This window comes from Microcaecilia unicolor, chromosome 5 (assembly GCF_901765095.1).
Source record: "Microcaecilia unicolor chromosome 5, aMicUni1.1, whole genome shotgun sequence".
NCBI classification, from domain to species: Eukaryota; Metazoa; Chordata; class Amphibia; order Gymnophiona; family Siphonopidae; genus Microcaecilia; species Microcaecilia unicolor.
This window is the reverse complement of record NC_044035.1, coordinates 160,142,265-160,157,020: the sequence shown is the minus strand read 5'-3', so window position 1 is coordinate 160,157,020 and position 14,756 is coordinate 160,142,265. Positions and strand designations below refer to the sequence as shown.

Sequence of the window (14,756 nt, the reverse complement as noted above, 5' to 3'; positions counted from 1 at the left end):
AGTAGTGGAAGGTTGCTAGGCTGTATAGAGAGGGGAGTGACCAGCAGAAGAAAAGAGGTTTTAATGCCCCTGTATAAGTCGTTGGTGAGGCCCCACCTGGAGTACTGTGTTCAGTTCTGGAGGCCGTATCTTGCTAAGGATGTAAAAAGAATTGAAGCGGTGCAAAGAAAAGCTACGAGAATGGTACGGGATTTGCATTACAAGACGTATGAGGAGAGACTTGCTGACCTGAACATATATACCATGGAGGAAAGGAGAAACAGGGGTGATATGATACAGACGTTCCAATATCTGAAAGGTATTAATCCGCAAACGAACCTTTTCCGGAGATGGGAAGGCGGTAGAACTAGAGGGCACGATATGAGATTGAAGGGGGGCAGACTCGAAAAATGTCGAAGTATTTTTTCACGGAGAGAGTGGTGGATGCTTGGAATGCTCTCCCACAGGAGGTGGTGGAGAGGAAAACGGTAACGGAATTCAAACATGCGTGGGATAAACATAAAGGAATCCTGTTCCAAGGGAATGGATCCTCAGAAGCTTAGCTGAGATCAGGTGGCAGAGCCGGTGGTGGGAGGCGGGGCTGGTGGTTGGGAGGCAAGGATATTGCTGGGCAGACATACAGTCTGTGCCCTGAAAATGACAGATACAAATCAAGGTAAGGTATACACAAAAAGTAGCACATATGAGTTTATCTTGTTGGGCAGACTGGATGGACCATGCAGGTCTTTTTCTACCGTCATCTACTATGTAAGGGGAAGATGCACTAAAACAATCGTTAATGCCCGTTGCTTACCGATTCCTTAGTGAATCGCTAAGCAACGGGAATGCATCAAGGAAAGGGAATGCAAATGAGCTCGTTGTAGCTCACTTGCATTCTCTATTCCCTCAGAAGCCAGTCGGCCAGTCGAGCATGCGCAGAGAAGCCAAGCGTTATGCTGGCTGCTCTGTGCATGCCAAATACGTCCAAAAAGCACTTAACACCCATCTCAAAAAAAAAAAAAAAAACGAACAAGCTGCGTGTCCCAAGTGCTCGTGAGGGACTTAAAAAAATTTTTTTTTGTAAAAAAGTTATGGCACCTTCGCAATGCCTGCAGCCGTACCTGCGCCTCCCTGTGCCGCCCGGGAAAAGGAAGACGCCGCACCGCTCACCCGCTCCACGGCCTGCTGCAGGAAGGCTCCGATGTTCCTCCCTTCCGTGATCCCGGCTCAGCCGCCACTCGAGAGCCCACCCCAGGCAAGAAAAGTGCAGGAGAGCGCAGTTGAGGACGTCCATCATCCACATCTTCAACTCCCGTCCATCTTCCGCCCCTAGGTCTCCCTCAGCCAATCACAGCGCGTTTAGCTCTCACTGGTGTCAGCTAAACGCTCTGTGATTGGCTGAGAGGCCGTGGGGGGCCTCACAATCGTTCATTAGCCCTCTCTTCAGCTGCCAATGAGGAAGGGAAAAATGTCTCAAAGGAAGATTTAAAACAGAAGAGCAAGAGTAAAAATGAAGAAATACGACGTCCTTTTTTTTTTTGTTTTGTTGTTTTGCGTGAAGGACGTCCATAAAGGACATCCCGGATGAGCACTTGGATGGTTGGGGTTTTTATTATTAAGTGAAGGACGTCCAAAAAGAACGTCTTTGGAGTGAGGGGGGGGGGGGGGGGGGGTTCAGGTGAAGGACGTCCAAAAAGGACATCCCTGATATTTTTTTTCTTCCGATTCTTTCCTTTGCCCCAATGAGAGAGGTGTAGACCTTCCATTAGGTTTTCCACGGTAAGGGGATCGGAAAATGGTAGTGCATCTCATTATAATAGCCTTGCAATGGTAGTGCAGCTCATTATAATAGCCTTTGGATCATCTGCATTCTGTTTTCGTTAGCTGCTACCGTGATCGGAAAATGGCTCGGTGAAACCTTTAGTGCATGCCACGGTTTACTACTTGCTCATTAATGGCTCGTTAAGTTTAGTCCATCTGGCCCTAACTTCTTAGGATTTCAGGTTAATTTTTGAAGAATATGAAGAGGGGCTATCTCAGTTCTACATGTGTGACTGCAAGGCCAAGTGTCTGAATAGAGATGTTTGTTAGGTTCTGAGATTTTGATAACACATTGTTTTTCAGAGTTGCCAAGACTGTCTATTCTCCTAATTCCTGGTCTGTAAGCTAATTTGGTTTGTGTCATTTTTGGTATACTGGAGCTGTAACAGCTTATAGAAATTATTTATAATGAAAACAAAAAAAAAAAAGTTATTTTTCTTCTATACTGGTGTAATATTTTCAATGATGCCATGGCTGGTAAAAGGGGTGTGGCTACCATGGGTGTGACTACTGTAGGGGCAGAGCCATAGTGATCCCACCCCTGGATGGGTAGGGGTGCCAACTAATAGGCTGCAGTATAATTCTGAATGATGGAATCCCAAATTACTGTAATTATACCATAAACACCGATGAATCCGGGTAACCCTACTATAGAGAAAACTTGAATAAAATTATATTTCATAATGCATTTTTAGCAAAAAAAAAAAAAAAAAAAAAAAACAAACATACATTAAGGTAAAGTTGTACCTTAAATCATAGAATTAACAGAGGGTAAAAAAACCTCAGTGGCTCTCACGGCTTTACTTACAAAGCCCGTGGAAGAACCAAAGGGCCCCTTTTACTCAGCTGCGTAGGTGTCTTCGTGCACCCAATGCACACCAAATTGGAGTTACTGCCCAGTTACCGCGTGCCCATGCGGTAATTTGAATTTTGGCACGCGTCCACTACATGCATCTGAAAAATAATTTTTATTTTCTGGTGCGCATAGCGGACATGCGCCAAATGGCATCTGACGCACATAGGTCATGATCGCCCAAATTATTTACCACTAGGTCTATGGCTGGCAGTAAGGTCTCAGACCCAAAATGGATGCACAGCAATTTTGATTTTGCCAAACGACCATTTATGACAAAAAAAAAAAAAAAAAAGAGGCATTTTTTGCAGGCGCGCTGAAAAATGGATGTGTGCGCACAAAACCCGCGCCTATACTACCGCAAGACATTTTTCAGTGCGCCTTTTTAAAAGGACCCCTTACATTGTTATTACCATCATTGGTCCAAAAACCCTCTTTATTTTTTACTATTGCTTTCCCTTCCACCGTGTCAATTAAAGTACCTTTCTAAATATTACCAACACAAATCTTATTCAAATATTTATGCTGCATAAATTAATTTCTCACATAACTTCACGATCCATACAAGGCAATTTTACTTATGTTTTTAAAAACTTAAGGAATGTTTTCTGGCTCCCAGCTTCTACAGGAGCCTATTTATTTATTTATTACATTTGTACCCCGCGCTTTCCCACGCATGGCAGGCTCAATGCGGCTTACATAGTAACAATATAAAGAATTACATGCCTAAGACCCTTGTTATCAGGGCTACAGAAAAAGTATCTTATTGCTCAATGAGGCAATAAGGCAAACATTGGCATGTTGACTTGCAGGACAATACCGCTTGTAGTCCTGATAACAAGGGACTTAGCCATAGGCTCCTGAAGAAGCTGGGAGCCAGAAACATGCCTTAAGTTTAAAAGGTAAGCAAAATTGCCTTGTGCAGATCATGAAGTTGTGAAAGATTAATTTATTCAACACAAATATTTGAATAATAAGATTTGTGCTGGTAATATTGGGAAAGGTGCTTTAATTGACACAGTAGAAGGGAACTGAGGAACTAAGTTCGATTCCCGGCACAGGCAGCTCCTTGTGACTCTGGGCAAGTCACTTAACCCTCCATTGCCCGCCGCATTGAGCCTGCCATGAGTGGGAAAGCGAGGGGTACAAATGTAACAAAAATAAATAAATAAATAAAAATAAAGAGCGTTTTTTTAGACCAATGATGGTGGTAACAATGTAAGGCTCTTCCATGAGCTTTATAAATAAAGTCGTGAAAGCCACTGAGGCCTTTTTCTCTTTGTTAAATCTATGATTTAAGGTACAACTTTACCTCAATGTTTTTTTCTGCTAAAAATGCATTATGAAAGCAAGCCCCCTGGTGACGGAGCAAGGTATTACAATGATATCAAATATACAGCGTTTTCCCAAAATGACAACGCCAACCAGGGAGTTTTAACAATGAAAATAAATGATTTGCAAACATTTAAGCAAAAAAAAAAAAAACCAACAACAACAGATTTTATCCATCTTCTCTTTTACAGATTTCTCAGAACATCTCAACAAATCATACCCAGACTCTACAAAAACATCAGATAAGTATTTGTACTTATTTTTCTTTAACAGTATAATGACAAGTCAACAAATTAACCCTCTCCTTTCTGAGGTGATTCTTTGTGAATATTTTTTTCCTTACAGGTTCTGCAGACTATACATAAAGATGGAAGCTCCGAAATCAGATAAGTTCTGCTTTTCTTCTCTATCTTTCTTCCTCTGTTTCTCTATAAATCTTTAAACATTTCTATTCAGATGTCATTTAGCTTTTGGTTCAAAATCCCCTTGACATTTTCTCTTGCTTGCGTTGGCCGGCATCAAACTCAGATTATGCAGGTACCTCTTCCCCTTACTATCCTTTTCTTTAAAAACTCAACAAAACTCTCTCCCTGAGTGTGTGCTCCCCTCCTAAATGTGCTCTGCTTCAATACATAACTTTTTTGTGTTTTTTCTAACTATTCTTTGAAATAAACAAGTGGTCCTTTTACTAAGGTGCGCTGAAAAATGGCCTGCGGTAGTATAGGCGCATGTTTTGGGCGCACGTAGAATCATTTTTTGCAGGTGCGCTGAAAAATACCTTTTTAACATTTTCCCGAAAATGGACTCACAGCAAAATGAAAATTGCCGCACATCCATTTTGGGTCTGAGACCTTACCACCAGCCATTGACCTAGCGGTAAAGTCTCATGCAGCAACCGGGTGGTAATGACCTACATATGTCAAATGCCACTTGGCGCGCATCCGAGAATAAAAATTATTTTTCGGATGTGCGCCATAAATGAAATTACTGCACGATCCACATGGTAGCCAGGCAGGAACTCCATTTTGGCGCGCATAGACGCTTATGCGGCTTAGTAAAAGGGCCCCTATGAATCCTAACTGATTCCAACCCACAATTCTGAAGTTGTTCATAGTTCCCAAGCACCCCATTTCTATAGTTAAAATCCCAGATATTTAACCCTTGACCCAACCTATTCACCCCCTTTATTTACTTAAACCCCAAAATATCACATTCCTCTTAGTCAAAGGAATTTTCACACTCCATCTTCATGCACACAATCTATTTTAGAGCCTTTTGGCGTCATGCTGGCTCTATAATGCAAAACAGTGACTAACACTCCACACAGCATGTCACATAAATTCATTAACATTAATCTGATCACTCCTCACATTACACAAATCCAAATCTACTAATTGGGCTTCCCCCAGTCACACTCATCAATTTATCCTTTCACTTCCCCATTCATCACTCAACCTTGAGCCTTAACTACCTCAGGCTCACACCTGTAAGAAGATATAACTTACCTTAAATTACTCTCAAGCAGTCTCAGTCACATTCATTCCTTACACAGATCCCTCCTAATCGCCAGCCTGAGCTGTCTGTAAGTCTCCTGAGAGTTCTATCAGCATGCAGAACACTCAGCGCATGTGCACAGATTACTCAGTTTCACTGCACTGCTCACTGCCTCTACACCAAATCTAGAAGGAGCCAGGTAATCCTTTAAAATTTATCCCACAGGGTTATGCTAAGTATAATTTTATTCAATAGCTGTCTCTATAGAAGGGTTACCCGGATTTATTAGTGTTTATGGTACTCTTATAAATTAGGTCATGACTAATGCTAAGGGGCCCTTTTACTAAGCCTCAGCAGGGCTAACTCTTGGGTAGAGTGTGCCAAATCGACACTACCGCAGGGGTAGCGCAGGTGCCCGACAGTAATTCCAAAGTTAGCGCGCACTGTTTCCCACAGTAGAAAATAATTTTCTATTGCCGAGGGGGGGGGGGGGGGGCATTCCCAGCGGTAATCTGCAGCACGGACACGTTGCTACACGCTGCCTGATTACTGCACGAGTAGCAAGTGAGCCCTTACCACAGAGTAAATAGGTGGTGGTAAGGACTCAAGCAGTAAACAGCCGTGCATTACTTTTAATATTAGCACACGGCCATTTACCGCCCCACTAAAAAAAGGCCTTCTTACCCGCTGCGGCAAAAAATGGCCCAGCGCGCTAATTTCACGCGTCCAAACTAGCACAGGCCGATTTTTACTGCAGCTTAGTAAACAGGGCCCCTCAGTCAAGTGCAAACTGGCACATACTTGTACAATAGGCATAGAGAGGGGTGCAGTTGGGTGGATCATGGGCAGAATCGCAATTTACTTACAGACCTTCCCATTCTATATAGTGTGCCAAAAGGTAAGTGCCAATTCAGTACATAACCTCCATGCTACAATGGCAGTTACGCACCAAAACAGGGGCTGACACAGCAGGTAGGCATGTAAGCACAGCAGGTAGGCATGTAAGCACACTCGGATGTTTATCCACTCCTACCCTAGCTGCCTCATGTGCAACTTTCTTTAAATCAGTCACCTTACTTACTCTCTTACCCATCTATATGTCTTTACCCTTCACAATCAAGTAAAATGTTCTATTATGTATTGGGTTGACATTGTAAGTAGTATACCATGCCATATTTTGTATTTGAATATTTTTACTGCTCTAATTGCCTATTGCTCATGTTTGATCTATTCTTACTGTACATCGCCTTGAGTGAATTATTTCACAAAGGCAGTACATAAATCTTAATAAATAAAAATAAATAAAAATTCTGTAACTTGGTGCCCAAGTGTTCTAGAGCATAACTGGGGAGAGGCATGGATGGGCCATGGGTATGTCAGCAAGGCGCGCAACTTATAGAATACTCAATTTTAAACAGCACAAATAATCTCAATGTGGGGGTCATTATTTTATATAACCACAAAGAACCCAGCACCTCATAACCATATACGGTGTTTGATCCAGACCTCAGCAGTGACCCTTTTCACACCAAGACTCAGCCTGGTGATTTCACTGACATCGTCATCAGTCTTCCCCTTTAATCATTTTATTCAAACTTTTTAAATGTTTTCTTTTTTTTTTTTAATAGTGTATGTGTTAGAAATGTATAAAGCCACTCAGCTTATTCTGTAGTGTGCTGAAACATCATAGGACCCTCACCAACATGGCCCATGCTTTTCAGTATGCTGCATAACAGTTTGGTCCTAGTGTTTGATTCAGCTTCTTCTTACTCATGAAATTTCATAGATGCCACAAAAAGGCACTGGCATTTACACCTGCTATAGACATGGCATGTTGGTATAATATGCTGCCTTATGCCAGGGGCGTAGCTACTTGGGGCCACGGGGGCATGGGCCCCCATAGATTTGGCCCTGGCCCCCATCGCCAACCCCTTCGACCCCCCCCCCATCCCACCGCCAACCCTCCCCCGCTGCCGTGCAGGACGTCAGACTCACAGAAACAGAAGCCTGCCCTTGCAGATCAGCAACGCGGCCACGCCGGAGAAGAGGACTTCTGCTGGCGGGGGGATTGGGGACCCCTGCCAGCAAAGGTACCCAATGGCGGGGGAGGGTGGGCGGCGGCGGGAAGAAGGGGTCGAAAGGGTAGGCGCTGGGGATGGGGGTCAAAGGTGGTGGTGGCGGCGGGGTAAAAAATGGCGGGGGGAGGGGTCGGCAGCACCGGGGGGGGGGGGCTAAAATGTGCCCCCTCACCTTGGGCTCTGGACCCCCTTTCCTGCCGAAGTCTGGCTATGTCCCTGCCTTATGTTAATATTGTATAACAGAATCTGGGTGCCCACATGCCATTATAGAATTTGCACTCAGCACCCATCATTTTGGCACATAACGTTTTGGAGCATTTTATAGAGTAGCCCATTAAATGCCCATGCCTTCAGTCTGGGGCATAGCCAGACACCCAATTTTGGGGGGCCTGGGCTGGGCAGGTCCCCACCCCACAGGCGATTCAGTCTCTCCCTCTCCCACCTACCTGCATGCCATATGGTCTCTCAACCCCCCGCCCCAAAGAGCATACCTTTTAAACAGCTGATATTCAGCAGCAGCAAGCAGCGACTGATACATACTGCTCGCACGAGCCCCACAGCCGTCCTTCTGACGCAAGTTTCTGTTTCTGCATAGGCTGGAGTACATCAGAGGGAACACTGTGCTGCTCGCTGCTGGTGAAGATTCTGCTATTAAAAAGGTACGCAGGAGGGAGAGTTGTTGGGAGTTTTCGGGTGGGGCTTGGGGATCCCGACCAGCCACATCACAGGTGTGTAGATACAGGTTGGGCCTGACCCCACCCATGTCTACGCCACTGCACACATTAGATGCAAATTTAGTGCTAACATTTTATAAGGACACAATCTTTGAAGTGTCTTTTAAAAATAGGATATAATGAGGCACCTTCCTTCCCAATTAACCTAAGCACCCCTGTGATAAAATTACCCTTTATACTGATAGTGCCAGGGCAGTTGGAGGGATTTTTGGCAGGTGTGCTACTGAAAATCCTTGGAGAAAGGACTTGTACATTTAGCAGTTGTTACTGAACATAAGTCCCTTTGAATATCAGGCCCAAACATGAGACACGGCACACTTTCTTAGTATTCCCACTAAAAGCAGAAAAGATGGGTATGGCACCTAGCTTCAGTCTATCATTTGACTGTACCTGAATGCAGGAAGTAAGAAGACGGGTCTGTTGTACACCTCCTTGGTAACCTGGATGTCCTCCTCACAGTGAATCCGGATGGCATGAGGTTCATCTTTAAAATTTTCAATGTCATTATAGACATAGTAACTGTTGTCACTCAACTGGGCAAAGTCATGCAGCTAAGCCAAGACAGAAAAACAGAGACTAACTCTTATGTACACCTCCCCCTAACCAATAACATTTGAGTATGGTCTTGTGGCTCTGATAGACTCATCCACATCCACAGTACAAATAAAAAAGGGGATTTATAGTAGAACCTCCACACAGCTCTTCCAGTGCACCCCCTTCTCATCAAGTCATTTATCCCCGCCATAAGGCAATGGAGAAATTAGGTCTTACCTGATCATTTTATTTCTATTAGTCCTTCCCACTATTCCAGAACCTGTGGGGATAATTGTGTCCAACCACCAGCTGGTGGCGCTAGAGAACTGAAAACTGAGCTGAGACCTATCTTTCTTGGCATCCAGTCCAGCTCCTCAGTATTTACGTAGAAAAGCAATATGGATAAACTCAGAAAAAACAAACAACAACCCGTGGCATTCCTGGCTTTTGCACATACTGCAATTTCCCAATGCCGGCTGGTGGGTCCCAGAGCAAGAAAACTGTTTAACTGCCTCAGTGGAAGTCACCATTCACCCCAACTCACACAAGCGCAGAACTCAGTCCCAAACAGTGAGACAGGATCCCTTTCCTGCACAAAGTAAAGCTTGCAGCCCTTCAAGCGGTTCTGAGTCAAACTTTAGTTGGACTTACCATTGCCGGCTGATCCCCCCAAGCTCACAGTATCCACAAGTCTTACCACAGATGAGAAAGAATCAGTAAACCTCTTTCCTTTTTTTTTTTTTTTTTTTTTTTTTTTTTTTTTTTAAGGTTGTTGGGCTGGAAAAGGAGAGCACCACAGAAAACAGGGGAGAGGTGAAAGAAGGGAAGTAGTAAATTTGCAGGGCACTAGAGACAGGGATCTGAAGACTTCCAGATATGACTCTGCAGACTCAAGCCACCTGCAAAGCTCAGCTGGGGACCAGTTGACCAACTGAACCAGCAGCAAATCACTCGGAAACAAAGGCTGAAAAGTGTATCCATCCACTTGCTGGAAATAGAAAATACTGAGAAGCTGGACTGGATGCCAAGAGAGATACGTCTCAGCTCAGTTTTCTATCTCCACTTGCTGGTTGATGGACAGAACTATCCCCACAGGTACATAATGAAAAAGTACATTTCCAGGTTTTCAACTAACTTGACTGGTAATGACATGCTCCTGAAGTCCCTGAGGCACAACTGGGCACTACTTATAAGATCATAAAACTCCCTTTGCTTCCTATACTGTAGGGATAACTTGTATACTGAAGTAACTCACCCTCCACCAGCTGCCACCTTTCAATCCCCAGCCGCATAGCCCGCATTCCCTGGTAGCCTATTAGTGGCCTAATCTACTATTGGCCTCTCTACCTGCATTCTTCCCTCACCCAGATGTTATTTCTTCTAGGTCTTACCTCTTTGCGGATGGTGAGCTCCAGCTTTTCTATGCAGACACCCTTGCCCAGACTGTGCAGGTTCTCATGAAGGTTCTCTTTCCTTCTGGGGGTATAGGGTACAAAGTCGTTTTCAAAACGGAGGAACACAACTGGCTCTTCACGTACACAGAAGAAGAGGCACTCCTGCAGCGAGACAATGTGGTAAGCCAAGGGTGGAAGGAGGGAAAAAAAAAAGTGTGGATACTTTTCCAGTCCCCATTCCTCCTCCTACTCTGTCATCTCTTCGAGCCCAACCACACTTTCTCTCCATTCCCATTACCTCCTCACATGTTCATCATTGGTTTACATCTCCCTTCCCTACCTTGCCCTCCAATTACTTGACCCTTTCCAACCCCACCCTCACTCTTTCCCATCCCCTCTACCTTTTTTTCTTTCCTTAAAGCCACTTATGTGCCTTCATTTCCTTCCGAGACCAGAAGACACACTGAAGATATCAGAACTCCAGACAACACATTAGCTTTAGTATTTTAGCTAACCAACCTTTAGTAAACCCATCAAAGTAGTTTACAATTTAAAAAAAAAACCTTAAAAAGAAAATTAATAGAAAAAATATCATTAACAGAGTGCCATTCGTAGAGCGGACAAAAAGAAAATAGAAAACAGTGTAACAATATCAAAGAATATATAGAAGTAACAGTAAAGGATAGGCCAAGCATGGGGGTAGAGAGATCTGTGTCTATATTGCTAGACAGAAACTGCAATATGTCTAATCACAAGTAGGTCTTAAGCAAGGTCTTCAGCTTAACGTAGATCATGTGGTAGGGGACTTCCACATTACCAGAGCAAGACAAAAATATACTGAGTTAGGGGTAGACTCAAGGTGTGATAGTGACAACTCAGTAGAAGAACAGAAATGTTGGGATGCCCATAGGGAGCCAACAGGGATGATAAATAAGGCGGAACATCTTTATGAAGGGAACTATATGTGAGAAGTTTCAACTAACAGTGAAAATCAAAGGGAAGCCTGTGATGCTGATACAGCAATGGCAATACACGGTCAAACTTTTGTGCCTACCAAAAGACTTGTCATATTTTGAAACAAGCAAAAATGCATTAACAAATATTATGGAAGGCTGACCAGAACCACATTACATTAATGCAAACAAACACTTGACTAGGTCATGGAGAAATGTTTTCCTGGTCTCACTTCAGGCACTAACAACAAATCTGAACAACTGCTGATGTATCAATTTTTCTAACATCTTTGAGAGGAATATTAAGTTGGATGGTTAGTGGAACTAAGTGACATATCCAAGCCTTGTTTTTTGTGGGGGGGGGGGGGGGGGGGGTTTAGGAGACAAACATAGGCTTGCTTCCACACAAAAGCAAACACACCAGAAGATAATCTTGCCACAAAAATCTGCAAGATAAATGGGAGTAGGCTTAATTCTCGTACCTAGATCCAGGCTGAAGGGAAGGTGTCCGAAAGATACATATTTGCTCCTGAATTGGTTCCAGTCTTTGCAACCAAGGTTAAGAGATGGTTACTCAAAAGAAGACCAGGTAGATGTCTTAAGGGTAGAGGCTGAGTGAATGACCTGATCCTTACAGGAAATTGTAGAAGAAAGAGGTAACTGATGTGTCAGAGTCAGAAAGTAATATAGACCTTAAGGAAGAAATCTTACAGTCAAAAAATTGGCAATCTTTGCCCAAGGCCACAAGGAATGTCAGTAGGATTCAAACCCTAGTCTCTCTGGATCATAGCCTACTGTTTTAACCATTACGCTATTCCTCCCCTCTTTTAAAACAGGTAGTGTACAGGGAAGGAGAGATGCAGCAGCAGTAGTGACTCTGTTCACAAGCTGTTGACAGCCAATTGCAGGGGATGGAGACATGTCACAATAGCTGAGGCTTCAGTGATACTCCAGGCTATAGTAGTTGTCCCTCTTTCACGAGAGTCAAAATGGTGCAAAGATATGTGTCAGTAGAAACTGCTGGTATGTCAAACTCTGTCAGCCTGTATGTCACTATACAGCCCAGTCAATTCCCAGAGTCAGCATAGCTGAAGTGCTCCTACTTCAATACGAGTCATTACACAGCACCCTTTGTACAGGCCAAAGAGTAGTTTATAATAATTCATATAAAATATTCAGGAAGATCAATTACAGATTAAAATCCAAATCAAGATGATGTCAGCTACAAAACAGGCTGAGATTAGTAGTACAGTTTCTCATGAACAGATTTCAAATAGGTTACAAACACTATGGGGCCAATTCTATGAAATGGCACCTAAATGCAGGTGTGACAAAGAAGCGCGCTTAGTGCCAATTCTATAACAGCGTCAAGGTGAACCCAACACGTTATAGAATCAGGTTTATTAAAATTTGATATTCCACCCCATGGCAGGGCCTTCCGAGTGGTTTATATAGTATAAATGATTACCCAATAATGAGAAAAGAGAGAACATAATATAGAAGAAATGAAGGAAGAGAGAGGTAATTAGGAACTCCAAAAGGACAGGGATTGGATTAGACAGAGTGCTGATATATGCAGTTCCATGATGCACACCAGAGATCGACATTCATGGGCTGCAAAGAGAAAAAAAATAGAATAGATTAAGGGGATTAGAAATTATAGGCATCATTAAAAAGAAAGGTTCTGGGGGTGGTCACGTGACCTTAACCGGCATGGACGCATAGGGCTACTTCTCTTGCCAGCTTTAGTGTTAAAGGATTCATAGCAGCCAGCGTTTTACCTCTTTTTCACCCCAGCTTTAGCGCTTTTGATGTCTGAACGGATGGTATCTAAAACAAATAGAAATGATGGCTCTTTCCCTCCCCATCCAGCCTCCAAACGGAACAAATTGGATGCCTCCGCGCCTGGCAAGGCCCTCCAGACGCCATTGCCTCATGAAAAAGCGGAATCTCTCGCTGAAGATATCAAAGCGTTACGTGCTATGATGCAACAAAACCTCACTACTACAGCTGAAATCAAGTCGCAGCTAGTTGGGATCTCTACTCAGCTCGTTCAGTTTAATGCCCGCATTGAATTCCTCGAGGATCGCATGTCAGCCCATGACGCTCTTCAGCAAGAGACGTCATGTAAACTGAACAAAATTGACCTGATGCAATGGGAGATTGAGGATCTCTCCAATCGCCTGAGAAGAAACAACATCCGGGTACTGGAGATTCCCGAGCAGTCCAAGAGTAATGACATAGTTCAATTTTTAAAAGCGCTCTTCATAAAAATTGCAGTGCTTCCAACTGACTCCATTATTGATATAGAATGTGCTCACCACATTGCACTGCGACCTACCCCTGGGAAATACTACCCCCGCCCAATAATTGTCAAGTTTATGACCAGATGATGTTAATTCTAAATGCTGTTAGATCTAAATCCCCTGTGTTTCATGCAGGGGCAAAACTTCTGCTGGCTCCTGACTTCTCTAAAGCCACTGCTAAAAAACGAAAACTGTTCTTGGCAATGCGCCCTAAGCTGAAGGCTCTGGGAGCTCAATATGGTCTTCTGTACCCTGCAACCATGTGTGTAACTCTTCAAAATAGCACTAAGCACTACAATGACCCTGCTGACTAGCAGAAATTTCTTGATAGCAACTCTCGTTCTACAAACTGATATTTTGAAGTTGAGTCTTGTTCTCATGGCTGCTATGTGAATGTTTTTCCAACTAATAGAAGATTTTATGCTGACTTAAGCCCTTTTTGCTGTCTGTACTGGATTCAGGTGCCCCTTAATGGGCTATCTTTTTTTGTTCTCTTCTCCTCATTGGAGCATGTTTTCCTTTTCTAATTGTTTTTGTCTATTGAAGTCCCACATTGTATCATTTTGGTTTTTCTTTCCTTTTTTGGAGGACTTTAACCTTGTTTGTTATCTCCTTTTTTTCTTTTCATGCATATGCTTTTTGGGCTGGCACGACATGGCTTGCTTCATATCAACTGCCTCTGCGATGTAATTGCAAATACGCTCCCTTAATATAAAAAAAAACTCCAATCCCATTAAAAGAAAGAAGCTGATAATATATCTGGAATAAAAATGGCGGATATCTGTTTTTTTACAAGAAACCCATCTGGATGCACAAGAAAGCTATAACCTTTTGGGTAAATGGTTTGATCAATGTTATGTCAGCCCTGAAAAAGGCAGGAAAAATGGAGTCATTATTCTCCTTAGAAAGTCCCTGCCTTTCCAGTTAGTCTCTCAATCTAATGATACTGAAGGGAGATGGTCTCGATTAGAAGGAATCCTTTAAGACAATCCCATAATATTAATCAATGTTTATGCTCCTAACTCTGATGATCCCAATTTTTTTCATAAAGTTAATACATCTGGTCTGAATGCTCTCATCTGCCACACTATCATTGGAGGTGATTTCAATTTTCCAATTGATCCCTATTTGGATAGGTCTTCAAAGTGAGGAACACGATAAATGACTTCATGCGTTCCAATGGATGGTCTGATCTTTGGAGATTACTTCATCCAGCATCCAGAGATTATTCTTTCTTCTCAGCCCCTCATTGCACATACTCAAGATTAGACTATTTTC

General features: G+C 43.1%; 1 protein-coding gene across 5 annotated transcripts in view; it reads right to left on the bottom strand.

The window, feature by feature from the left end:
• Positions 1-14,756, bottom strand: part of PALD1 (phosphatase domain containing paladin 1) — a 514,740-nt gene that overhangs the window by 191,600 nt on the left and 308,384 nt on the right. For all 5 annotated transcript variants that reach the window (XM_030203509.1, XM_030203510.1, XM_030203512.1 and 2 more), the window contains exons 5-6: positions 10,217-10,381; positions 8,682-8,842 (exon numbers count right to left, since the gene is read on the bottom strand). In XM_030203509.1, the coding sequence (XP_030059369.1) occupies positions 8,682-8,842; positions 10,217-10,381 (326 nt within the window). The remainder of the gene's footprint in view (positions 1-8,681; positions 8,843-10,216; positions 10,382-14,756) is intronic.